Source organism: Anomaloglossus baeobatrachus, chromosome 8 (assembly GCF_048569485.1).
Source record: "Anomaloglossus baeobatrachus isolate aAnoBae1 chromosome 8, aAnoBae1.hap1, whole genome shotgun sequence".
NCBI classification, from domain to species: Eukaryota; Metazoa; Chordata; class Amphibia; order Anura; family Aromobatidae; genus Anomaloglossus; species Anomaloglossus baeobatrachus.
Genome location: NC_134360.1, coordinates 254573947 through 254601446, shown reverse-complemented (window position 1 = coordinate 254601446; position 27500 = coordinate 254573947). Strand labels below are relative to the sequence as shown.

General features: G+C 47.6%; 1 protein-coding gene across 4 annotated transcripts in view; it reads right to left on the bottom strand.

The window, feature by feature from the left end:
• Window positions 1–27500, bottom strand: part of OSBPL9 (oxysterol binding protein like 9) — a 155741-nt gene that overhangs the window by 114382 nt on the left and 13859 nt on the right. For all 4 annotated transcript variants that reach the window (XM_075320562.1, XM_075320563.1, XM_075320564.1 and 1 more), the window contains exons 3-4: window positions 14585–14663; window positions 7904–7980 (exon numbers count right to left, since the gene is read on the bottom strand). In XM_075320562.1, coding sequence (XP_075176677.1) covers window positions 7904–7980; window positions 14585–14663 — 156 coding nt within the window. The remainder of the gene's footprint in view (window positions 1–7903; window positions 7981–14584; window positions 14664–27500) is intronic.

The following is a 27500-nucleotide window of genomic DNA, read 5'->3' as shown; positions in this document are numbered from 1 at the left end:
AGCTTCAGCGCAGCGCTTACAAACTAGGCAGAGGCGATGGTCGGTCTCCTAGGCAACAAGCCGTAAACAAATAGAAAAGTGTTTCTCTCAAGAACAGCTGCAAATTTTAGTAAGCAGTATATTGCAAAATTGTTTTCAGAAGCCACATCTGACAATACCCGTATGTGGAGATTAATTTTTCAGTTCAGGTTTAGTCTCTTGAAATTTGCAATGTCGCGGTCGTGTCACACGACAAGCAGCAATATGACCGAATTCATCTCACATTGTCATGTTGCAATGTAACCAGCAAACTCGCGGGCCGACCCAAGTCCATAGGATCAAACATCACGGGATCGAAGGCTGGTAATCAAGCTGTCAATGATCTACTACACATGGCACAAGACAGAACAGCAAAAAGGCACTAGTGACAACAGTCACCATCGGAGAACATGGCCAATACCAGCCAAGAGACACAACCATCTATGAACATCAAAACCTGGTGCGAAAAACAGCAAAGAAATAAGGGAGAAAAATTCTCAGAAAAGTAATATATACAAAACATCACAGATCTATAGGTGCAGGTATAAGGGCCAAAAATCGGTCCGAGGACACAACAACAACGGTGGGCCCTAGCTCTAGTGAGAGGGGTCGATGGGACACCTCCTAACCTCACCCGCCGCTGACCCTCCTCTCCTCGCCAGGCCCTATACAGGCTCCTCAACTGTCGCCGAACAGGAACCTGACACCCTGAAAAACCCTGTACTGTAGTGGCCCTGGCTAGTGCGCTGGCAGGTGAGGGACGCTAGCCCCACCGCTGAACTAAGAAGACAGGGAAAAGTGAGAAACAGGGGAGAATGCAACTAAAGGATAAAGTCCGGCTTCTGGAACATAGTCATTATTTACTTAGTTTTGAGCACCTTTAACCCCTTCACGACCGGATGCTTTTGTGCTTTCCGGTTTTTTTTCTTGCCATTCTTCCAAGAGCCGTAAATGTACTTTTCCGTCAATATAGCCATGTGAGGGTTCATTTTTTTTGCAGAAAGAGCTGTACTTTTAAATTAAGCTATTAGTTTTCCCATATAATGTACTGGAATACGGCAAAACAATTCCAAATGCAGAAAAATTGTTAAAAAAAAAAGGGATTGCACAATTGTTTTTGAGATGGTTTATTCACGGTGTTCACTACATGGTAAAGCTGATGCGTCGCTGTGATACCTCAGGTCAGTGCGAGTTCGTAGACATTAAACATGTATACGTTTCCTTTTATCGAAGGGGTAAAAATAAATAAATAAATAAATAAATCTGAAGTTCGTCCAAAAAAAGTGGCGCATATTTTGTGACATTTTTCGCGACCCATAGCGTTCCTATTTTTTTGGGGGATCTATGGCTCAGTGACAGCTTATTTTTTGCGTCTCGAGCTGCCTTTTTTAATGGCACCATTTTTGCACAGATGCTACGTTTTGTTTGCCTGTTATTGCATTTTGTGCAAAATTTGCTGCAACCAAAACACGTAATTTTGACATTTGGAATTTTTTTCCCGCTACGCCGTTAACCAATGGGATTAATTGATTTTATATTTTGATTGGGCATTTTTGAACACTGATACCAAATGTTTGTATATTTTTTTAACCCTTTAATTTTCAATGGGGCGAAAGGGGGGTGATTTGAACTTTTAGGCCGCAGTCACACTTGCGATTGAATCGCACGAGTGCAATGTGAGAAAATCTTGCATTGCACTCGGACCAATGTTAATCAATGAGGCAGCTACCATCTGCTATTTTTATTCTCAGCTCAAATCGGACTGAGAAAAAAAAATAAATAATCACAGCAGGTTGCGATTTTGAGTTTCTCGCGCGTGTCTCTCCAATGCAAGTCTATGGGTGCGAGAAAAAAAACGGATGTCACACAGACGGCACACGGACCATCCTAGTGACATGCGTTTTTCTAAATACATTTATTGCATGTTGCAGAGAACACTGTAAATGAATGAGGTCTGTCGATGTCTGTCAATCTCTCTCGGTCTCTCCACGTTACGGGGAGCTTCCCACCCTAAAAATATCAGCCAGCAGCCGCCTGGAATTGCCGCATCCATTGGATGAGACAGTCCCGGGACTGTACCCGGCTCATCCCGAATTGCCCTGGTGCGGTGGCAATTGGGGTAATAAGGAGTTAATGGTAGCAGCCCATAGCTGCCACTAAGTCCTAGGTTAATCATGGCAGGCGTCTCCCAGAGATACCTTCCATGATTAACCTGTAAATTAAAGAAAATAAAACGCAAACACCCGAAAAATCCTTTATTTGGAAGAAATGACAAACAAAAAACACCCCTCTTTCACCACTTTATTAAAATCCCCAAATACCCCTCCAGGTCCGACCTAATCCACAGAGGTCTCAAAACGCTTTCAGCTCTGCTACATCGGAAGCTGACAGAGAGCGGTCACAGACCATGAGCGCTCTCTGTGACCTCCCCCCGCAGCAACTGAAGTGAGTCACGTATCAGCGATTACGTCACTCAGGTTACCCGCGGCCACAGATCTCAGGTGGGGGACTTCAGCTGTGGCCGCGGGTAACCTCAGTGACGGCACCACTGATAGCACAGATCAGGCCATGCCACACAAACAGAGCCGCGGGATGACAATGAAGTCGGGTGAAGTTCATCCGAGTTCATTCTGATCGCGTCGCTCTGTGTCTGCTGTCAGCGGCCATTCAGCTCTGCTACATGGCTCTGTCTGTGTCTGCTGTCAGCGGCCATTCAGCTCTGCTACATGGTTCTGTCTGTGTCTGCTGTCAGCGGCCATTCAGCTCTGCTACATGGCTCTGTCTGTGGCTGCTGTCAGCGGCCATTCAGCTCTGCTACATGGCTCTGTCTGTGTCTGCTGTCAGCGGCCATTCAGCTCTGCTACATGGTTCTGTCTGTGTCTGCTGTCAACGGCCATTCAGCTCTGCTACATGGCTCTGTCTGTGGCTGCTGTCAGCGGCCATTCAGCTCTGCTACATGGCTCTGTCTGTGGCTGCTGTCAGCGGCCATTCAGCTCTGCTACATGGCTCTGTCTTTGGCTGCTGTCAGCGGCCATTCAGCTCTGCTACATGGCTCTGTCTGTGGCTTCTGTCAGCGGCCATTCAGCTCTGCTACATGGCTCTGTCTGTGGCTTCTGTCAGCGGCCATTCAGCTCTGCTACATGGCTCTGTCTGTGTCTGCTGTCAGCGGCCATTCAGCTCTGCTACATGGCTCTGTCTGTCTGCTGTCAGCGGCCATTCAGCTCTGCTACATGGCTGTCTGCTGTCAGCGGCCATTCAGCTCTGCTACATGGCTCTGTCTGCTGTCAGCGGCCATTCAGCTCTGCTACATGGCTCTGTCTGCTGTCAGCGGCCATTCAGCTCTGCTACATGGCTCTGTCTGCTGTCAGCGGCCATTCAGCTCTGCTACATGGCTTTGTCTGTGTCTGCTGTCATCTGCCATTCAGCTCTGCTACATGGCTCTGTCTGTGTCTGCTGTCAGCGGCCATTCAGCTCTGCTACATGGCTCTGTCTGTGTATGCTGTCAGCGGCCATTCAGCTCTGCTACATGGCTCTGTCTGCTGTCAGCGGCCATTCAGCTCTGCTACATGGTTCTGTCTGTGTCTGCTGTCAGCGGCCATTCAGCTCTGCTACATGGCTCTGTCTGTGGCTGCTGTCAGCGGCCATTCAGCTCTGCTACATGGCTCTGTCTGTGGCTGCTGTCAGCGGCCATTCAGCTCTGCTACATGGCTCTGTCTGTGGCTGCTGTCAGTGGCCATTCAGCTCTGCTACATGGCTCTGTCTGTGGCTGCTGTCAGCGGCCATTCAGCTCTGCTACATGGCTCTGTCTGTGGCTTCTGTCAGCGGCCATTCAGCTCTGCTACATGGCTCTGTCTGTGTCTGCTGTCAGCGGCCATTCAGCTCTGCTACATGGCTCTGTCTGTCTGCTGTCAGCGGCCATTCAGCTCTGCTACATGGCTCTGTCTGCTGTCAGCGGCCATTCAGCTCTGCTACATGGCTCTGTCTGCTGTCAGCGGCCATTCAGCTCTGCTACATGGCTCTGTCTGTGTCTGCTGTCATCTGCCATTCAGCTCTGCTACATGGCTCTGTCTGTGTCTGCTGTCAGCGGCCATTCAGCTCTGCTACATGGCTCTGTCTGTGTCTGCTGTCAGCGGCCATTCAGCTCTGCTACATGGTTCTGTCTGTGTCTGCTGTCAGCGGCCATTCAGCTCTGCTACATGGCTCTGTCTGCTGTCAGCGGCCATTCAGCTCTGCTACATGGCTCTGTCTGTGGCTGCTGTCAGCGGCCATTCAGCTCTGCTACATGGTTCTGTCTGTGTCTGCTGTCATCTGCCATTCAGCTCTGCTACATGGTTCTGTCTGCTGTCAGCGGCCATTCAGCTCTGCTACATGGCTCTGTCTGTGGCTGCTGTCAGCGGCCATTCAGCTCTGCTACATGGCTCTGTCTGTGTCTGCTGTCAGCGGCCATTCAGCTCTGCTACATGGCTCTGTCTGTGGCTGCTGTCAGCGGCCATTCAGCTCTGCTACATGGCTCTGTCTGTGGCTGCTGTCAGCGGCCATTCAGCTCTGCTACATGGCTCTGTCTGTGGCTGCTGTCAGCGGCCATTCAGCTCTGCTACATGGCTCTGTCTGTGGCTGCTGTCAGCGGCCATTCAGCTCTGCTACATGGCTCTGTCTGTGTCTGCTGTCAGCGGCCATTCAGCTCTGCTACATGGCTCTGTCTGTGTCTGCTGTCAGCGGCCATTCAGCTCTGCTACATGGCTCTGTCTGTGGCTGCTGTCAGCGGCCATTCAGCTCTGCTACATGGCTCTGTCTGTGTCTGCTGTCAGCGGCCATTCAGCTCTGCTACATGGCTCTGTCTGTGGCTGCTGTCAGCGGCCATTCAGCTCTGCTACATGGCTCTGTCTGTGTCTGCTGTCAGCGGCCATTCAGCTCTGCTACATGGCTCTGTCTGTGTCTGCTGTCAGCGGCCATTCAGCTCTGCTACATGGCTCTGTCTGTGGCTGCTGTCAGCGGCCATTCAGCTCTGCTACATAGCTCTGTCTGTGTCTGCTGTCAGCGGCCATTCAGCTCTGCTACATGGCTCTGTCTGTGTCTGCTGTCAGCGGCCATTCAGCTCTGCTACATGGCTCTGTCTGTGGCTGCTGTCAGCGGCCATTCAGCTCTGCTACATGGCTCTGTCTGTGGCTGCTGTCAGCGGCCATTCAGCTCTGCTACATGGTTCTGTCTGTGTCTGCTGTCAGCGGCCATTCAGCTCTGCTACATGGCTCTGTCTGTGTCTGCTGTCAGCGGCCATGTAGCAGAGCTGAATGGCAGATGACAGATGCTGAGAATAAAAACGGATCCCATACAGATCAAACACGGATCACATACGGATCACACACGGACTACAATCATGAAAAAAATCACAATCGCATTGCAGTTGCATTGCACGGATCAACACTCGGACAGCGCTCTTGCTACTTTCTAGCATGAGAATCGGACCGATTTTCTAAAGTGTGACTCTGGCCTTACGTTTATTTTTCAAAACTTATTTTATTTTACTAGTCGCTTAGGGGGCTCTAAAGGATCAGCAGTCTGATCGCTCTTCCTTATCTGCTGATCGCAGCTGTGAACACCAGATCTGCGCATCTCCCGTGTCACACAGCTCTTCGCCGGGTGAAACAGGGAGTCATGTGAGCTACAGGAGTCATCACATGACCCTGTGCTACCATGACAACCACCGGATCCACGTGATCACGTCACGTGACTTCTGGTGTCGGGCAGGGAGTAAAGTTTAACCGCGATTATAATGGCACGGTCACGTCTTGATAGCGCCATTTAAGGAGTTAACAGGTACGGGCAGATTGCGGATCTGCTGGTGCCTGCGAGGCACACATGTCAGCCGTACAAATCCGCTGACATGTGCGCGGATCACCGCCCCTGGCTGCCGCAGCAACCAGATGGGATTAATACTATGACCACTGGGACGTAATTTTACTGCCCGCGGTCGTTAAGAGGTTAAACAAAGAATGAAAAATAAAACTACTGTATTCAACGGAGAGTCAATAAAAGCTTCCAGCAATAGAGGACACACAGCGGGCCGTCGCTCCCACACGCATGATGTGCCATGTACCACTGCCTCCGGCACGGACCATCTGCAATAAGTGACTGCACCGGGACTCGGGCACCGAGGACGGCCAGGCTGATATTAGCAAATAGGGGAGCACAAATCAGGAAAATAAGTCACATTTATTAAAAAGGAAACTGCTGAAAAAGAAACATGAAGCCGGATGTAACCAGCGTAGATCGGAGCAGCTGCCGGACTCCCATTCATTACACGGTAACAAGCAGCGTATCCTCTGTCCAGACACCGCACCAGCAGAGCGTGACATCCCATCCAAGCACAGAGCCATAAATCAGCCTAAATTAGCCCACGACGTGGACAGTAACTGCTGCCTGTCCATCCACGCTGCAGATTATACCCTACACGCACCAATCTGCAGCCAATCCCTCATCTGTCCTCCGCAGCATGTGCCGAGCCAATGCTGGGTCAATATCTCTGCTTGCTGTCATTCAGTATTCACCCCTTCATTGCTTGTTACAGGGTTCATAGAATCACTGCAAACAGATCTTAAAGGGGGGTCTCTGGCCAAGAGGAAAAATGTTACCGATGGCTTGGTATGTTTAATTAAAAAAAAAAAAAAACTTCCAGCAATTATCTGGATCCAGCGCATTTGCTCCATGGTCCCTGTTTACACCAGCAGGAAGTGGCCACTGTTTACACCAGCAGGAAGTGGCCACTGTTTACAGCAGCTGAGACGCGTGATTGGCTGCCGTGGTCAGGTGACTTCTGCAGTGTCATTGGTGAAGTCACGTGTCCGCGGAGGACAATCACAGGCCGTAGTGGTCCTGATGCAGGTCGATCAGTGATATCTCCTGCTCAGTGTGAACAAAGACCAAGGCGGAAAGAGAGTATTGCTTCATTTGTTACCTGATAAACATGCCAAGTCACCGGGAAGATTTTCATTTTACATGGACAATCCCTTTAAATTCCATAATGAATGGATACAAAAAGTATATTACAAAACTTTATGTTTCCAGATTAAACAATGAAGAAACAACGTCCAACATTAAACCAATCTATAAACGCAATTTCCACCGGCGAGACCTTCCAGTCACCTCCTTTTCTTCCGTAGTCAGGAAACCGTAAGGATGAAGCATAAAAGGGATGGAGCTGACCACAGAGCGCTCATTTCTCAGGCGGTGTTCACATTTTTAGGGCTATTTTTTGCATGTTTAAAATAGAATCCCAGACGTCCTAAATGCAGGACACCAGAGCACCACTGCCTACAAGGCTGGATTCACACAAGTGTATGGCATCGGATGTGATAGGCTACAGACCTTCGGCTCCTGCTGTGCTGTGGGCGTGGTCTGAGTGTCATGCAACTGTGATCTGATCCTGTGATCTGATCACAGTCGCGGAGGAGCAGGAGGGATTAATCTCCCCATCTCCTCCATTGCCAGCTGATGCGATTATCGCACTGCACTCCAGTGTCATCCGAGTGCAGTCCGATGTTTTACACGCACCCATAGACTTGTCAGCGAGAGACGTGTCACTCCCACCCATACAATCAGAGCATGCGGAGAGTATTCGCTCATCCAGTATCTGGATGAGAAAAAAGCTGACCATCTGCTCTCCCTCAATGAATAACATATGCTCGTGTGAGCGTACACTAAGAGTATATATCCGGTGTACGTCACAGTGCCAACAGGGCGCAGCATGGTGCACTACTGAGCCCAGTATTATTGGCTGGATCAACAATGGAGGCTCTGACCAAAATCTGCAATGCAGAAGTGAATAGACCCCTGTCGGAACATTGTACTCACCTGCTCTAACATTATCAGTCCTTATAACGGTCCTTACCTGTAGCTGTAAAGTGTGACGCAGGATGGTTTCCTCTAACGCATGAATCCACTTTTCTCTTTCATCTGCATCTCGGGCTGTGGGACGAAAAAAAAAGGTAAATGAGAAGTTTGCCAAAATGTGCGCCACACCCCGGGCACCAAGAGGAGCCTGAAGAGACGGAGAAGTGTCCTCCTTACAAGAGCTGCAGGTGATGAAGTCACTGAGCGGAGACAACACAACATTACCGAGACCTCCGTGATGCAACACGGATCAGGCCACCTCTCGCCGAGCAATTACCAGATCCTCACCTTGTAATAGGGACGAGTGAAAAACAAGTCTTAAAATAAGCCTTTATAATGGGTGAAGGCAACATTTATCCAGCGCATAGTAATTACCAAGTCACGAGGTTTATATAGAAGAAAAAAACTGAACTAAGGCTGAAAACAATATAGAGACAGACCGGCAGAGACAGACCGGCAGAGACAGACCGGCAGAGACAGACCGGCAGAGACAGACCGGCAGAGACAGACCGGCAGAGACAGACCGGCAGAGACAGACCGGCAGAGACAGACCGGCAGAGACAGACCCGCAGAGACAGACCCGCAGAGACAGACCCGCAGAGACAGACCCGCAGAGACAGACCCGCAGAGACAGACCCGCAGAGACAGACCCGCAGAGACAGACCCGCAGAGACAGACCCGCAGAGACAGACCCGCAGAGACAGACCCGCAGAGACAGACCCGCAGAGACAGACCCGCAGAGACAGACCCGCAGAGACAGACCCGCAGAGACAGACCCGCAGAGACAGACCCGCAGAGACAGACCCGCAGAGACAGACCCGCAGAGACAGACCCGCAGAGACAGACCCGCAGAGACAGACCCGCAGAGACAGACCCGCAGAGACAGACCCGCAGAGACAGACCCGCAGAGACAGACCGGCTGCCGGGGATACAACGCCTTACAGCAGAAAACAAAAAGGGTAGAAGTAGAAAACCTGCCGACAAAACAGACTAGAATACAGAACTGTGCGAATGTTTTAGGAGAGTGGGAAACAAAAAAAGTCTGGAAAGTACAAATGCCTCCAAAAATAAAAGTGCTAATAATTTATGGATTTGCCAGGAAAATTTGCCTGGAAATATCTAAGCAAACCCATGCAAGTCTCCGAGGTTGCCCGGTGCCGCTGCTACATGGCAGCACAATGCAGGTGAATGGAGTCACATTGTGACCCCTACAAGTCACAAAAATAAAATAAATAAATAAATGTACAATTGGTTCTCACTTTTTGTGGTTTGTTTTGGTTGCAGTTCCCCAAGGTTCACAATGTAACCCCGTTCACCTGCATTACTGTGTAATGGACCAGCTGCTCAGTGCGGTCATTTGCCGCAAGACCTGCCGTACATCTCAGCCAAAGTCGCCTTTTGGCCCCAGCTTAAACCTCTCCATAACTTTTCAGCCTTGGAGCACGTACAAATGGACATTTGCTCATGTAACAGAAGGGTGCACAATGTTTTGCTAAATCTGTACATCTGGCGGTGCTATATGTGGTGATTATTACCATGTACAAACAATATTGGATCCAACAATCAGTAACATGAGAGCAGACGCAGGGTCCGCACGTTCGCAGCAGGGTCCGCACGTTCGCAGCAGGGTCCGCACGTTCGCAGCAGGGTCCGCACGCTCGCAGCAGGGTCCACACAGCTAACACCCCCCCGGGATCACATATATACTAGTCACAATCACCAGAAATACAATAATCACGGAAAAAATGAGGAGTTGAGGCATAACAACTGAACATTACCCAAACACGAGCACAGACCCGAAGACACAGCCCATAAATCCATAGTGCTGGATAATTCATTTATGTAACCCATATTTAGGCTGCAGGACCCTTTATTAAATCATTTTGCATTCAGTGATTAATGGCAATGGCTTCTGGCCCGCTGCGAGCATCGTTATATTAACCCAAATACATAAGAATTGAGTGCTCCGATATCATATTATAAAGCAGCCGATCAATCTCCTGGCTGCAGAATCCAAGAGGAACATTGAGAACTCAATTATCACACAATGGGGCTCAAGTCTCAATATAATGAAAGCAGTGGGGTCTAGCAAAAGAATAAAAAAAGAGAAAAGAAAAAGACAAGAAAAGGAAAAAAAAGACAAGAAAAGGAAAAAGAAAAAAGAAAAAAAAAAAATAAGGAAAAAACTTGTAATCACACAATGGGGCTCAAGTCTCAATATAATGACAAAAGTGGATCTACAAAAGGAAAGAAAAAAAAAAAATGAAGGAAAAACATAACTTGTAATACTATATTTCTTGTGGCACCGCAGAGGAACTGTTCACTCACTACCAAGTTTCCCATTGCATTACAGCCAGTTGCTGGGGGGGCTGTTGGGTATATCCCGGTGCATGTATCCACGGGGGATTCTTCTCTCTGAACAAGCCCCATTTATTACAATGCTGCCTTGTGAATGAGACGATCAGAGTTTTTGAATATTAAATCTCATAAAACAATGAGTATTCTTGGTGATGGTCACAAGCCGAGGCGTAATGATCGCGGGGGCAAAGATCGCAAGTGTGGTCTGCAGACACGTTAAGCTGAAGTGTATTGCGGTGCTGAGACCTGTCGGGTCCCTACACCACAATACACACCACCGGCCAATCAGAGCCCAGCAGGTGTCGTTGGCGTGCCAGGCATTGGTGTCGCATGACAGTGACTTCATGTGTTGCCCATAGTCATGCCAATGTCAGCTGCTGGGCTCTGTGCGTTATGGGAGCGGAGAAAGGAGAATATTTTTTTTTAATGCATTAAAGAACAGCAGCAAAGGGAGGGGGGAGGTGTTTTGGGGAGCCCAGGATGGGGGACATATATACAAGGAAGGGGCCCATGGTGGAGAACACATATACTAAAATAGAGAACACATCGGAAAGGAGCCCAGAATGGGGGACACATTCCAGGAAGGATCTGGGGGGACATGTATAACAGGATTTGGGACCTATATGCCAGGAATGAGCCCAGGATGGGGAACACATACAGCTGTTACGGAAAGTATTCAGACCCCTTTAAAATTTTCACTCTGTTTCATTGCAGCTGTTTGGTTAATTCAAAAAAGTTCATTTTTCTCATTAATGTGCACTCCGCACCCCATCCCTGATCTGGACAGAAAAGAAACAGAAATTGTTGCAAATTTATTAAACAAGAAAAACTGAAATATCACATGTTCATAAGTATTCAGCCCCTTTGCTCAGTATTGAGTACACGCTCCCTCCCTTTTGAGCTAGTACAGCCATGAGTCTTCTTGGGATCCTGGATTTGGGGATCTTCGGCCATTCTTCCTTGCAGATCGTCTCCAGTGCCGTCAGGTTGGATGGTGAACGTTGGTGGACGCCATTTTCAGGTCTCTCCAGAGATGCTCAGTTGGGTTTAGGTCAGGGCTCTGGCTGGGCCGGTCAAGAATGGTCCCAGTTGTTCTGAAGCCACTCTTTTGTTATTTTAGTTGTGTGCTTAGGGTCATTGTCTTGCTGGAAGGGGAACCTTCGGCCAAGTCTGAGGTCCAGAGCACTCTAGAAGAGGTTTTCTTCCAGAATATCTCTGTACTTAGCCGCATTCATCTTTCCTTCAATTGCAACCAGTCGTCCTGTCCCTGCCCTCATAGCATGATGCTGCCTCCACCATGCTTCACTCTTGGGATTGTATTGGGCAGGTGATGAGCAAGGCCTGGTTTTCTCCACACATACCGCTTAGAATTATCACCAAAAAGTTCTTTGTCTCTTCAGACCAGAGAGTCTTATTTCTCATAGTCTGGAAGTCCTTCATGTGTTTTTTTGAAAACTATGCGGCTTCCATATGTCTTGCACTGAGGAGAGGCTTCCGTCGGGCCCCTGTGCCATAAAGGCCCGACTGGTGAAGGGCTGCAGTGATAGGTGACTTTGTGGAACTTTCTCCCATCTCCCTACTGCATATCTGCAGCTCGGCCACAGTGATCTTGGGGTTCTTCTTTACCTTTCACCGAGGCTCTTCTCCCACGATTGCTCGGTTTGGCTGGACGGCCGGGTCTAGGGAGAGTTGTGGTCATCCCAAACTTCTTCCATTTACAGATTATGGAGGCCACTGTGCTCTTAGGAACCTTGAGTACTGCAGAAATTCTTTTGTAACCTTGGCCAGATCTGTGCCTTGCCACAATTCTGTCTCTGAGCTCCTTGGGCAGTTCCTTTGACCTCATGATTCTCATTTGGTGTGACATGCAGTGTGAGCGGTGAGGTCTTATATAGACAGGTGTGTGCCTTTCCAAATCACGTCCTATCAGTGTAATTACACACAGCTGGACTCCAATGAAGGAGCAGAACCATCTCAAGGAGGATCACAAGGAAATGGACAGCATGTGACTTACATATGAGCGTCTGAGCAAAGGGGCTGAATACTTATGACCATGTGACATTTCAGGTTTTGTTTAATAAATTTGCAAAAATGTCTACATTTATTTTTTTTTGTCAAGATGGGGGATGGGGAGCAGAGTGCATTAATGAGAAAAATAAATGAACTTTTTGAATTTACCAAATTGTTGCAATGAAACAAAGTGAAAAATTTATAGGGGTCTGAATACTTTCTGTACCCAGTGTATACCAAGATTGGGGGAACACATACCGGGAAGGAGCCCAGGATGGGGGGGGGGGGCACTAGTACATGATGGGGATGAGGGAGTAACATGTCTTTATAGGATTTAGAACTATACAAGGGTCTAAACATCTGACAACATGAGGGGATGGGGGGGTGGGGGTGGGGGGTGGGTCTAGATTATGCACCGGGGCCCAGACTATACTTATGCCACTGGTTACAAGTCACCTGGACGTTACCAGGGCCGTCTGCCTTGCAGAAAGTGGCTTGAGTTTCCATGAGTGCAGCGTCCAGGACAGTCTGCGGCGGCCGGTCTTCACCTCTGCATCGTAGGTGGCTCCAGCATTTACTAGGCAGAGACTTCATGAGGCTCAGGACGCCGGATGCAGAAGTGAAGACCGGCCGCCGCAGACACCGCAGCACGGCAGCGGGATCTGAATGGCTCATTGCTACTGACAAATTATTAGTTTTCTGCAGACTCCCTGCATGATCTGAAAAAAGTCTGGCTGTGTTTACTTGCTCTATGCAGAACCGCACGTCTAAATCAAGGAGGGGGTGCAAAAGACCAGCACCACGACACAGGTTAAAAAAAAAAAACAAAAAACTGTATTATACCAAAAAAACAAAAACAAAACTAAAAATGTATTGATTCCCCCCTCATTATTATTATTATTTTTATTTAAGTAAAAATATATATTTTAACTATAGAAATACATGTTTATTAAAATAAATATTTTTAAAATATAAAAAAAAAAAAAAAAAAACACACATTCAACAATAATAATGTAAAAATTTAAATAAATATACTGTATTATGTAAAAAATTTAAAAGTACATTTATTTTAAAATCTAAAAATACATTAATAATTAAAATACTATGAATAATTAATATTACTATATATGTGTGGATAAAAGTGAAAACAAGTGCCTGCTGCAGTGTTTTGGCTTCTCCACCAGAGCTCGGAGGCCTATAGATATTTTAGACACATGCACCATTAACTCTATAGGGGCATACGCTACCTGTGCACACAGTCGTACACCAAAGTAATGAGTAATGTATGAGCAGGAAAATGCTAGAGAGCGATTGCAAGGATTGCATAGTTATATAGGCACAGCCCGGTATAAGGCACCATACGGTGATCACACGCTGCGCTATAGTGGCCGACACGCAGCACAGAGACCACAGGATGCAATAATGCAGCAGGGGTCCCAATGAAGATTTAGCAATACACCCCCCTACAAATGAATGAAGATGAAGCTGCAATCCTGACCTATCCAGGGGCCGGTCTCACATTATGATCTGGAAGTGAAGGTGTTAATATCCAGGCACTTTAAGAGCATTTTGCATTATTTCACATTTCCCCATGTAAAGAGCTGGGGCTGCCCGGAGCGGACACAGGAGAGTTACATCTTACCCTTTCTACGGTTCAGCCACAGCATGCAATGCCGAAACATAGCCGTGACCGAAGGCATTGATGTGTGAATGATGGGAAATGGTCAGTAAAGCAGAGAATGGTGACAAGGAGCGATGAAGAGAAGAAACAACACACGAAGTCTTGAAGCACAAAACTCCACCTTAAGAAGGCGTCTGCAGGTAAAGTAATGCAAGACAAAAAAGCCTGGTGCCCGTTCACACACACGGGCTCCGCATTCCCCAGCAGCGAGTGGCTGCAGCGCGCTCTCCCATGGGTCCGCTGGAGTCTCCTGCACTCTGCTCCGCTGCAGATCCGAGCAGCCGGGGGGGGACCAGATCCGAGCAGCCGGGGGGGGGGGGGGGGGGGACCAGATCCGAGCAGCCGGAGGGGGGGGGGGACCAGATCCGAGCAGCCGGGGGGGGGGACCAGATCCGAGCAGCCGGGGGGGGGGACCAGATCCGAGCAGCCGGGGGGGGGGACCAGATCCGAGCAGCCGGGGGGGGGGACCAGATCCGAGCAGCCGGGGGGGGGGACCAGATCCGAGCAGCCGGGGGGGGGGACCAGATCCGAGCAGCCGGGGGGGGGGGGGGGGACCAGATCCAGCTGGAGAGACGAGGCACAACACTGGCACAACACTGGCACAACACAAGCAGCTAGAGATTTGCTCACCCTGGAAATGAAAGGTCTTCTGGTCCACGGTTATAGTGAAGGTGCTGTCGTCCTCATCGTCAATCCCAATCACGGCCCCCTGTGGAACAAAGAGCAGATTGCTGAGCAGAGTAGCAGTGACATCAGCAGTACATACGGTATTACTACAGCACTGCAGTGCAGGAGGGGAACGTGCACCGTATGGGAAGAACGAGTCTGCAATTATCATCCTGGAGCACCACACTCCGGAAACCTACGAGTGCAGCGATGAGGAGCGCCATCCTGGCACCGCGCCATCCTGGCACCGCGCCACCCCTGCCCAGCCCAAGTCATGAGGCTACAATGGGGAAAAGATCTTATCTTCCAACAAAGCCATTAGTATTTCTGTGGCCCCCGAGCAGTCATCACCGCTCTGTCATCCCCTAGTCAAGGCAGCGTATAAGGATATCTGTGTATATAACTGGACAGATTAGACAATCCGGTGTCTCGATAACTGGGCGGATGTCACAGTCTCCTGATACCAGCAAAGTGATGAGAATCCTGAAGCCTCATGCACACGCTGCTTATTTCCTCCATGCAGGTTTGGTGCAGATTTTCTGTTAGGCTAGTTTCACACTTGCGTTGAACGGTATCCGTTGCATTGTGTTGTGTGACGGATGCAACGGATGCGTTGCATATAGTGGCACAACAAATGCTGCAAAACAACGGAATCCATTTTTATTTTTTTATACAGTTTACCGGCGGCAGACTATTGTGAATGATCAGCTGATCACTCCCAGCAGCCGGCCGCCGGGTGATCAGCTGATCGCTCCCAGCAGCCGGCCGCCGGGTGATCAGCTGATCGCTCGGCCACCGAGAATGTGTGCGGGGGCGGAGTGCGTGGAGCTGAGCGGGGCCATGGCACTGAGGACAGGTGTGTGTGTGTGTGTGTGTGTGTGTGTGTGTGTGTGTATACATGCGGAGTGGAGTGCGGGAGGGGGCGGAGCCAAGAGGGGAAGTGTCGGGCTCCCTGCACACGTACCCAGGGTAAATATCGGGTATAACTAGGCAAAGCACTTTGCTTGGTTACGTGTGCAGGGAGCCAGAGAGAGCATGCGTAGTGAAATCCTGAGGATTCCGCTGCTCAAAAACGTTACATGCTGCGTTCCTCCCGCACGGCGGAAGCAACGGAGCGTCGCCCAGCGGAAGCAACGCAGGAACTTTTGGCACAATCTGTCATCCATACAAGTCTATGGGAAACAGCAGAATCCATTAACGGATTCCGCTGTTTTCCAAAAGGGCGGATTGTGACGAAAGGAAAAAAACGCGTGTGAAAGCGTTTTTTGCTGCAGATTCCACTCAGATCAAAACGAGGCAAAAAATTAAGCATTTATGCAGCTGCATTTTTTCTGCCAAGAGATGAAGAAATGGTGCAGAAATTTCTGCTCCAAATACTTAATGTGTGCACATTTTTCTTGCAGAAATTTCTGAACCAAATCTGCATCTATTGGCAGATAAAAAGCTGCGTTTTTGTGGCAAGTTTTTTTGCCGTGTTTTCAGTTCCTTTCTTTTTTTTTCAATGTGTTTTTCATGCACTTGGGGTGGAAAAACACAAAAACACTGAAAATATTGACGTACTGCAGGATTTATTTTTACACTAAATCTGCAAGGGGAAAAAAAAGCAGCATGCGCACAATACGTCAGGATTCTCATGGACTTTGACAAATTTGCACTCAAAAATGCATCAAAAAAGCGATAACGCACTGGTGCACTGCCTGAGGCTGCCTTCATTTTTTGGCTTTTATTTTCCCCTTTAAACATGGATTTTAGGCTTTTTCATTTACGGTTTTAATAATCTTGCTTTATATAAAGAAAGCTTTGGGGAAACCCCAGCAGCCCCTGACTTCCAGGAAACACGAAGGGATAACATTTGAATTTTTTGCCACAACAAAACGCCAAGAAATACATTGCAAGAAAAACAACGGTGTGCAGAGGGATCTTCACGTCACCGCACACGAGCAGTGCACGGGATGTGATCTCAAGGGTCTGATCTTGAGGGTCTCAAGGAACAATCAACAGAAACAAGTTGATCGTCGCTTGTTTCCTTGTGGGTATCGATGGGAACAGATTGATATTTAATACATTAATTCCATCCCCCGCGGCGTCGTGTTATTGGCAGCAGATCAATACGCCGCCGATAATTATTTTTATGCCGGCATAAACAATCTGATCATCCAACTAATGAGTGTTTTGCCAGTTTGATGGCCGGGTGCCAGCGAGTTTACCCGGCCGATAATTGGGAACGAATATTCCTATGGGTGGATCGTTGGCCGATTCGGCAGGATTTGGTGGAGCATTAGACGCAGTGGGACAATCAGCGGACCCCGGGACCACCAAGGTAAGAATGTGACGAAATAATTTAAAAAAAAAAAAAAAAGGGGGGGGGGGGGGGCAGGGGTCTGTCCAGTCACAGTATACTGTGACCCATCTACAAAATAGGTCATGATTGTGCGGTGCCTGAACAATTCCCCCAAAAAGTATCCAAGCAAGAAGACCTGAGCACCTGTCCACAGAATGCCTTTAAGGAGACAGAACACGTCATAAGGGGTCTTCTGTCTCCAGTATAAAAGGGGCAGCACGTTGCACGCCGGACCACCGCCGTGTACGCAGCTGCACAACATATACAAAGACAAGGTTATATGGCAAAACAAGGAGACCCGATCCGCAGAGCGACATCTCAACAAACTGCACCAGTCTGTGACAATATACGCAATTTTATTTTGTTTATTCACTTTTATTTTTGTTATATTTTATCCAAGATGATACACATGTAATCCAGATATCTGGGGAGATTTCTCAAGATAAATGTGCCAATATACATTATTAATGGGAACCGGTCACCAGATTTTTCCCTTATAAGCTGTGGCCACCACCAGTGATCCCTTATATACGGCATTCCAGAATACTGTGTATAAGAGGCCAGGCCGCTGTGTAGAATGTACAAAACACCTTTACAAGTCTCATCTAGCGGGCGGTCCGGTCTGGTGGGTGTCGCTGCTTTCTGGTCCGGTGCCTCCTCTTCCATCGCCGTCCTCCTGTCCAGCCCCTGTACATGACGTGTCCTGCGTTATCAATCATAGTTCACATGTGCAGGAGAGCACCGGAAGTGTCTGTACGTCATTCACACACAGACCTCCAGTGCTGCCCTGCACATGCGAACTATGATTTACTCAGCTGAGGGCAGAGCAAAGCACTGTAATGCGCATGTGCAGGCGGTCTTTAACCTTTCCTCGCACCTGTACAGGAGCACAATGGAGGCCTCTGTGTGAACGACGTAGAACGCATCATGCGCACTGGGCTGGGAAGAAGGACGGCGATGGAAGAAAGAGGAGCACCGGACCAGAGAGCAGCGCCACCTAACGGGTCTGGACCGCCCCGTAGGTGAGTATAAGGCTATGTGCACACTAGAAAGTGCCATTTTCTTAAGAAAAAACTGGACCCTCTGAAAGAATCCCGCACTAGCGTTAAAAACCGCAGTAAAACCGCACCCACGTTTTTGCCGCGGATTTACTGGGGATTTTCCGCAAGTTGGTCCCCGCGGATTTTACCATTAGCATTTAATGCAATAAAGCACATTGAGCGGAAAAAAAACAAAAAACAGTAATTTCCGTCAGAGACACAGGGGATAGAGACACAGGGGATAGAGACACAGGGGATAGAGACACAGGGGATAGAGACACAGGGGATAGAGACACAGGGGATAGAGACACAGGGGATAGAGACACAGGGGATAGAGACACAGGGGATAGAGACACAGGGGATAGAGACACAGGGGATAGAGACACAGGGGATAGAGACACAGGGGATAGAGACACAGGGGATAGAGACACAGGGGATAGAGACACAGGGGATAGAGACACAGGGGATAGAGACACAGGGGATAGAGACACAGGGGATAGAGACACAGGGGATAGAGACACAGGGGATAGAGACACAGGGGATAGAGACACAGGGGATAGAGACACAGGGGATAGAGACACAGGGGATAGAGACACAGGGGATAGAGACACAGGGGATAGAGACACAGGGGATAGAGACACAGGGGATAGAGACACAGGGGATAGAGACACAGGGGATAGAGACACAGGGGATAGACACACAGGGGATAGAGACACAGGGGATAGAGACACAGGGGATAGAGACACAGGGGATAGAGACACAGGGGATAGAGACACAGGGGATAGAGACACAGGGGATAGACACACAGGGGATAGACACACAGGGGATAGAGACACAGGGGATAGAGACACAGGGGATAGAGACACAGGGGATAGAGACACAGGGGATAGAGACACAGGGGATAGAGACACAGGGGATAGAGACACAGGGGATAGACAGAGGGATAGACACCGGGATAGATAGATCACTGCAGTTATCCCGAGCGGTAATGTGTTGTTTACATTACCAGCCATGAGAAATGATCTGTGGTTACCTCTGCAGTCTCGTTGCGAGGCTGCATTCCGTAGTGTGTCAGACGCGGCTGGATCAGTCTGCAAGCATCGTGGGACCTTCGTGGATTACGCCGGAGCTGTGCGTTTGGGGGGTGTAATAAAGAGGGGCTTTTTTGTCATTTTATTTGAAATAAAGGATTTTTCAGTGTGTGTGTGTGTGTGTGTGTGTGTGTGTGTGTGTGTGTGTGTGTGTGTGTGTGTGTGTGTGTGTGTGTGTGTGTGTGTGTGTGTGTGTGTGTGTGTGTGTGTGTGTTTTCACCACTTTACTTATGGGTTAATCATGAAAGCCAGATGCCGCCATGATTAAGCCAGGATTTAAATAGTAGCGATCCGCTGCCATTGAACTCCTTATTACCTGAATTGCCACCACATCACGGCAATCTGGAAGAACGGGGGACACTCCGGGACTGCCGCATAATGGACGGGGCAGCTGCGGGCTGATATTCTCGGCTGCGGGAAAGGGGGGGGGGGCATTAACTCTGCCCTTCGCCCTCCCCAGCCTGAGAATACCGGGCCACCACTGTGTTTACCTTGGCTGGAAGGTAAAAATACGGCGGAGCCCAAGTTTTTTATTTTTATATGTCCGTTTGATTTGTATGTGTGTCTATGGAGGTGTGAGGAGTGTGAGGAGTGTGAGGAGTGTGAGGAGTGTGAGGAGTGTGAGGAGTGTGAGGAGTGTGAGGAGTGTGAGGAGTGTGAGGAGTGTGAGGAGTGTGAGGAGCGTGAGGAGCGTGAGGAGCGTGAGGAGCGTGAGGAGCGTGAGGAGCGTGAGGAGCGTGAGGAGCGTGAGGAGCGTGAGGAGCGTGAGGAGCGTGAGGAGCGTGAGGAGCGTGAGGAGCGTGAGGAGCGTGAGGAGCGTGAGGAGCGTGAGGAGCGTGAGGAGCGTGAGGAGCGTGAGGAGCGTGAGGAGCGTGAGGAGCGTGAGGAGCGTGAGGAGCGTGAGGAGCGTGAGGAGCGTGAGGAGCGTGAGGTGTGTGAGGAGTGTGAGGTGTGTGAGGTGTGTGAGGTGTGTGAGGAGTGTGAGTGTGATCTGTGTGTGTTTACTCTCTGCTCCGCATCCTCTTCCTGGCATAATGACATCATTTCCCTGCAAACCGCAGGCAGTGATGAGCATTACCGCAGGTAAATCGCGGCTATACCGCAAATCACTTGCTACCTGCAGTATACCCGCGGTATTTCGCAATTACATTACAGTGAATGAAGTGAAATTCCGCAGCTACCTGCGTTAAAGAAGTGACATGCACATTTTCTCAAGAAATTCTGCAGAAAGAATTTTCATGAGAAAAAAAAAAATGCAGCGTGCGCACAGCTATTTATTTTTCCCATAGGTTTTGCTGGGAAATGTCTGCAGAAAGGTTACAAGAATTTCTTAAGAAATTTCTGCAGCAAAACCGCGGGTAAAAACGCAGTGTGTGAACAGCGCCTAGTAAAGGTGTTTATGTTCTACAGCGCGCCCTGGGCTCTTAGCCATGGTTCACACACTGCATTTTTACCTGCTTTTTTTGCTGCAGAAATTTCTTGAGAAAATGGTTGTAACCTTTCTGCAGACATTCCCGAGCAAAACCTATGGAAAAAAAAAATAGCTGTGCTCAGTTTTTTTCTCAGGAACATTCTTTCTGCAGAATTTCTTGAAAATAAGAATGAGCAGTCACTTTTCTGCAGGTACCTGCGGTTTTTGCCATAGATAAATTGTAAAAAAAAAAAAACGCAGAGACCAAACTGCGGAAAAAACGCACCAAAAATACAGTAAGACCACATGCAGTTTTCGGTGCATTTTTTTGACCGCAAGCGCGGTAATCTTTCAGACTCAAGAAATTTCTCGAGAAAAATCCTTTAGTGTGAACAGAGCCTTATATACAGTATTCTGGAATGCAGTATATAAGGGCTCACTGGTGGTGGCTGCAGCTTATAGGCACCAAATCTTGTGACAGGTTCCCTTTTTTTATGGGGGGGGGGGGGGCCGCAGAGGCACAATTTGTTTTTGGCATGCTCTCTAGGGGATAATTCCTAAAGGTGACTATAAACTGCATATTATATTATAATTATATATATATATATATATATATATATATATATATATATATATATATATATATATATATATATATATATATATATATATATATATATATATATATATATATATATATATATATATATGTATATATATATATATGTATATATATAGCCAAATGTGCTTATTTTAGTTGGACTGGTTAACCATCTAACGCAGACCTGGGCAAGGGGCGGCCCGCGGGCCACATCCGGCCCGCCTGCTCTCTGTGACCGGCCCGCCCGTCTTCAGCCGGTGCAGTGGAGCCGGGCTGCAGCGTGCCGAGCAGGAAGAGATCCTGTGCAGGTCCGCACAGTCAGTGCAGGAGAAGAAGCAGCACAGCAGACAGAATAATTCATCCTGCACTGCAGGACCTGCGATGATGTCACGCCCATGTGACTGTGTGGGAGGAGACACAGGAGGCCGGGCAGAAAGCAAGATACTGAATCCTGAAGGAGATGTGGACACAGGATGACTGGTAATAAGAAAAGAGGGGACATGAGGGGGAGGGGGGCTGCAGGGTGAGTGCATATGAGGGCTGCAGACTGACAGAAGGATGTGAATGGGTGCAGAGTGTTTGAGAGGGGTAAGTTGGGGTACAGGCAGGGTGAGATATGTGGGCAGGGTGTGTGACATATGGGGGTGTAGTGTGTGTGATATGGGGGTGCAGGCTGTATGGGAAGCAGGGTGTGTGACATATGGGGGTGTAGTATATTACAGGTGTGCTATATGGAGGTGTATATAGTGGTGTAGTATATGGGGTGTAGTGATGTATATTACAGGTGTGCTATATGGAGGTGTATATAGTGGTGTAGTATATGGGGTGTAGTGATGTATATTACAGGTGTGCTATATGGAGGTGTATATAGTGGTGTAGTATATGGGGTGTAGTGATGTAGTATATTACAGGTGTGCTATATGGAGGTGTATATTACAGGTGTGCTATATGGAGGTGTATATTACAGGTGTGCTATATGGAGGTGTAGTATATTACAGGTGTGCTATATGGAGGTGTAGTATATTACAGGTGTACTATATTACAGGTGTTGTATATGGGGGTGTACTATATAACAGGTGTAGTATATGGGGTGTAGTGATGTAGTATATTACAGGTGTGCTATATGGAGGTGTATATTACAGGTGTGCTATATGGAGGTGTATATTACAGGTGTGCTATATGGAGGTGTAGTATATTACAGGTGTGCTATATGGAGGTGTAGTATATTACAGGTGTGCTATATGGAGGTGTATATAGTGGTGTAGTATATGGGGTGTAGTGATGTAGTATATTACAGGTGTGCTATATGGAGGTGTATATTACAGGTGTGCTATATGGAGGTGTATATTACAGGTGTGCTATATGGAGGTGTAGTATATTACAGGTGTGCTATATGGAGGTGTAGTATATTACAGGTGTGCTATATGGAGGTGTATATTACAGGTGTGCTATATGGAGGTGTATATTACAGGTGTGCTATATGGAGGTGTAGTATATTACAGGTGTGCTATATGGAGGTGTAGTATATTACAGGTGTGCTATATGGAGGTGTATATAGTGGTGTAGTATATGGGGTATAGTGATGTAGTATATTACAGGTGTGCTATATGGAGGTGTATATTACAGGTGTGCTATATGGAGGTGTATATTACAGGTGTGCTATATGGAGGTGTAGTATATTACAGGTGTGCTATATGGAGGTGTATATTACAGGTGTGCTATATGGAGGTGTAGTATATGGGGTGTAGTGATGTAGTATATTACAGGTGTATATAGGGGTGTAGTGATGTAGTATATTACAGGTGTATATAGGGGTGTAGTGATGTAGTATATTACAGGTGTATATAGGGGTGTAGTGATGTAGTATATTACAGGTGTATATAGGGGTGTAGTGATGTAGTATATTACAGGTGTATATAGGGGTGTAGTGATGTAGTATATTACAGGTGTATATAGGGGTGTAGTGATGTAGTATATTACAGGTGTATATGGGGTGTAGTGATGTAGTATATTACAGGTGTATATAGGGGTGTAGTGATGTAGTATATTACAGGTGTATATAGGGGTGTAGTGATGTAGTATATTACAGGTGTATATAGGGGTGTAGTGATGTAGTATATTACAGGTGTACTATATGGAGTTGTAGTATATTACAGGTGTGCTATATGGAGTTGTAGTATATTACAGGTGTGCTATATGGAGTTGTAGTATATTACAGGTGTAGTATATAGGGGTGTAATGATGTAGTATATCGGAGGTGTATTATATAGTGGTGTAGTATAATACAAATGTATATGGGGGTGTAGTATATTACAGGTATATGGGGGGTGTAGTATAATACAGGTATAGTATATAGGGGTGTAGTGGTGTAGTTTATTACAGGTGTAGTATATGGAGGGGGTGTAGTGATGTAGTATATTGGGTAGAACTGAGTTAATTATATTAGTCCGGCCCTCTAAACCAATCCCAATTTCTCATGCGGCCCCATGGGAAAATTAATTGCCCACCCCTGATCTAACGCCATGTTCACATCTTGCGTTTGTCGGCTGATTTTTTGCAGTGTTTATTTTCTTCATGAGTTTTATGCAAAGTAAAGCTAGTGTTTACAGAACCAGCAAAATATAGATTTCAGAAAGCACACACTTGCTTTTTTTTTTTTTTTAAAACAAAAATAAAATATTTTTTTTCATTAAAGACGCAGCGTGCTCGTTCTTTCAGCGTTTGTGGTGAATGAAACTAATTACTTAAATATGTTCTGTAGTCAAATGACACCAAAAAGTAAGAGAAACAATGGAGCAAAGGATGGCTTTTTGGAAGTATATTTTTTTCTTTACTGCTAAGAGTAGATTTTGGCTGCAAAAAAAAAAAAAAAAAAAAAAAAAAGGAAAATTAAAACACGCCCCCCCACAAACTACAAAAACTGCACAGCTAAATTCAAAATGTTAAGGGAATATCTAAGGCTATGTGCGCACTAGGCGTTTTTTTCACGCTGCGTTTTTATGTGCGTTTTTGTCTAAAAAACGCACCCGCGGCTAAAAAACGCGGCAAAAACGCATGCGTTTTTGCCGCGATTTGGTGCGTTTTTTGCTGCGTTTTTGCTCACTGCGTTTTTAATCAGTGCACAATGCCATTAAAGATTGTTGATGAAAAAAAAAAAAAAAAAGGTCTGATGTCATTTCCTTCTTCAAAATGTTCATTGTATGCAGGAGAGCAGACAGCTGCAGAACTAGTGTATGCAGGAGAGCAGACAGCAGCTGCAGAACTACAAGTCTCAGCATCCTCCATTCACTAGTGTATGCAGGAGAGCAGACAGCAGCTGCAGAACTACAAGTCTCAGCATCCTCCATTCACTAGTGTATGCAGGAGAGCAGACAGCAGCTGCAGGACTACAAGTCTCAGCATCCTCCATTCACTAGTGTATGCAGGAGAGCAGACAGCAGCTGCAGGACTACAAGTCTCAGCATCCTCCATTCACTAGTGTATGCAGGAGAGCAGACAGCAGCTGCAGAACTACAAGACTCAGCATCCTCCATTCACTAGTGTATGCAGGAGAGCAGGCAGCAGCTGCAGAACTACAAGTCTCAGCATCCTCCATTCACTAGTGTATGCAGGAGAGCAGACAGCAGCTGCAGAACTACAAGTCTCAGCATCCTCCATTCACTAGTGTATGCAGGAGAGCAGACAGCAGCTGCAGGACTACAAGTCTCAGCATCCTCCATTCACTAGTGTATGCAGGAGAGCAGACAGCAGCTGCAGGACTACAAGTCTCAGCATCCTCCATTCACTAGTGTATGCAGGAGAGCAGACAGCAGCTGCAGAACTACAAGACTCAGCATCCTCCATTCACTAGTGTATGCAGGAGAGCAGGCAGCAGCTGCAGAACTACAAGGCTCAGCAGCCTCCATCCAGGACTGTATGCAGTTTTTTGCCCAAAAAGAAAAAAAAATGACATGGGCTTCGCCATATTTTTGTATGCTAGCCGGGTACAGCAGGCAGATACGGGCTGCCCCCAAGCCCCAGCTGCCTATTTGTACCCGGCTGGGAACCAAAAATATAGAGAAGCCCTTTTTTTTAATTATTTCATGAAATAATTAAAAAATAAAAATGACGTGGGCTTCGCCTAATTTTTGAGTCCAGCCGGGTACAACTAGGCAGCTGGGGATTGGAATCCACAGTGCAGGGTGCCCATGCTTTCTGGGCACCCCCACTGCGAATTGCAGTCCGCAGCCACCCCAGAAAATGGCGCTTTCATAGAAGCGCCATCTTCTGGCGCTGTATCCAACTCTTCTAGCTGCCCTGATGCCGGGTGGCTAGCTAGGTAATAATGGAGTTAGGGCTAGCTGTATATTATCAGCTAGCCCTAAGCCCGAAATTCATGGTGTCACGCCAATATTAGACATGGCCACCATGAATTTCTAGTAATGATAAAAAAAAAAACACAACACACAGAAAAATATTTTTATTAGAAATAAAACACAACACAATTAGTGACTCCATCTTTATTGAAATTAACCCCCCTCCGCAGTAATCCTGGGTCAGGGTCCCGCGCCGTCCAATCAGGATCCAATATCATCTGATCGGTTTGCTGGAAGGCAAAGCGATCAGATGATGTGTCAGGATCAAGTGCCTGAATCCCATCACACATCAGCTGATTGTATAAAAGCCGATTATACAATCAGCTGATGCATCAGTAGAAAAAAAAAAAATAATACTCACTTATGTGCTGTGCTGATGACCGGCAGCTCCTGGAGCGATCGATTGGACAGGAGTCTGATCCTATACGATCGCTGCAGCAGCTGCCGGTAATCAGCTGATGAAGTCTCCTGACGGCAGGATCAGCTGATAGCCGGCCGAAAAAGCCGGCGAGACTGCGATCAGCTGATGCGTCAGGTGACTGCATCAGGTGATCCCTCGCCAGGTCCTGCAAGCAAGGTCCTGCCCCGGGGAGACTGCACACAGCCAGAGCGGCGGGACCGGGAGGAGCTGGGAGCGGGCATGGCACCGGACCCTGCAGACAGGTGAGTATATATGACATTTTTTTATTTTTCTACTGTTCACTTTGGTTTTCGCCGCTGCCTCCACCTCCCGCCCAGACATGGCGCCGCACGGAGCTGACAAGCACAGGACGGGAGGTGGAGGCAGCGGTGACGGTACCGGGAGGATTCCTGCTTCTGTGTTTACCAACAGAAGAAATCCTCTTCCTGTACACGTCACTGTAGTGCCCACCCCTAGCGTGTATAGCTGCGTTTTTAGTCATAGAAACGCGGCTATATGCGTTTTTCATTGCGTTTTTAACATCTCATTGAATTCAATGAGTGAAAAACGCAGTGAAAAACGCAGAAATAATTGACATGCTGCGTTTTTGTGGTCACCACAAAAACGCAGCTAAAAAAAAACGCTGTGTGGGGACAGCACTTATGAAAACCCATTGACATTGCTGGGGAAGCAATGTCACTGCGTTTTCAGCACAAAAACGCGGTAAAAAACGCCACTAAAAACGCGGCAAAAACGCCTAGTGCGCACATAGCCTAAGGAGTTCTATATGGAAGCTCAGATATGATCAGGTTTACAGATTTGTAGTAAACGTCCTAAAGCAAAATCAGAAATGCACACATAAGGGCGGGTGCACAGGATGAGGATTAGTATTGCGCTGGATGCTGCGTATTTTCACTGCATTGTACAGTATAAGCACAATGGATGGGATTTCTAGAAATCTCCTGCGTACACTGAACTGCGGCGCGTTTTTCCTATCCATAGTATGACATTTTCTTGTGCAGAGACGCTGGAGTCTCCTGCGCAGAACACGATGAAAGTATCCTGCAGACACAACGCCTACCGACCCCGATCGTGGGCACTTACCACAGGCGGTGTATAAGATGTACGTGCTGCCAGCTAGATATTACCCGGGAGAGGTATCCTGCTCATACATGATGACACGTGCGCCCAGGAGGAGCGGCTCACCTGTCAGATCTGCAGAGAGGAGTCCACAGACCACTGAGGAAAAGGCGCATTATCTATATGCACCAGAAAACGACACCGCGCCTATTACTGCACTTCTGGGACCCGACTTTGGCACAGTTTATTTTTCAAGGCAACATAAACAGTGTCAGGTTTTACAAGAGCCTCTATCCTGGCGACTACAGAAAACATCCTGGACTGATGCATCCTGGAAACATTTATCCGTATCTGCAAATCAGCAAGAAAGCAAAGATTGCTGCTACTCCGGGCCCGGGTGTCAATATAGCGGAACAGAGCAAATGCACAGGAGGCGGCTTCAGTATTTGTAGGCCAAAACCAGGGCATGAAAACAGGAGGATGGAAAGATCTGAACCATTCAAATGTTTTGGCTTACCAATATTAATTTAAGAGCAGCACGGTGTCCCAGTGGTCAGCACT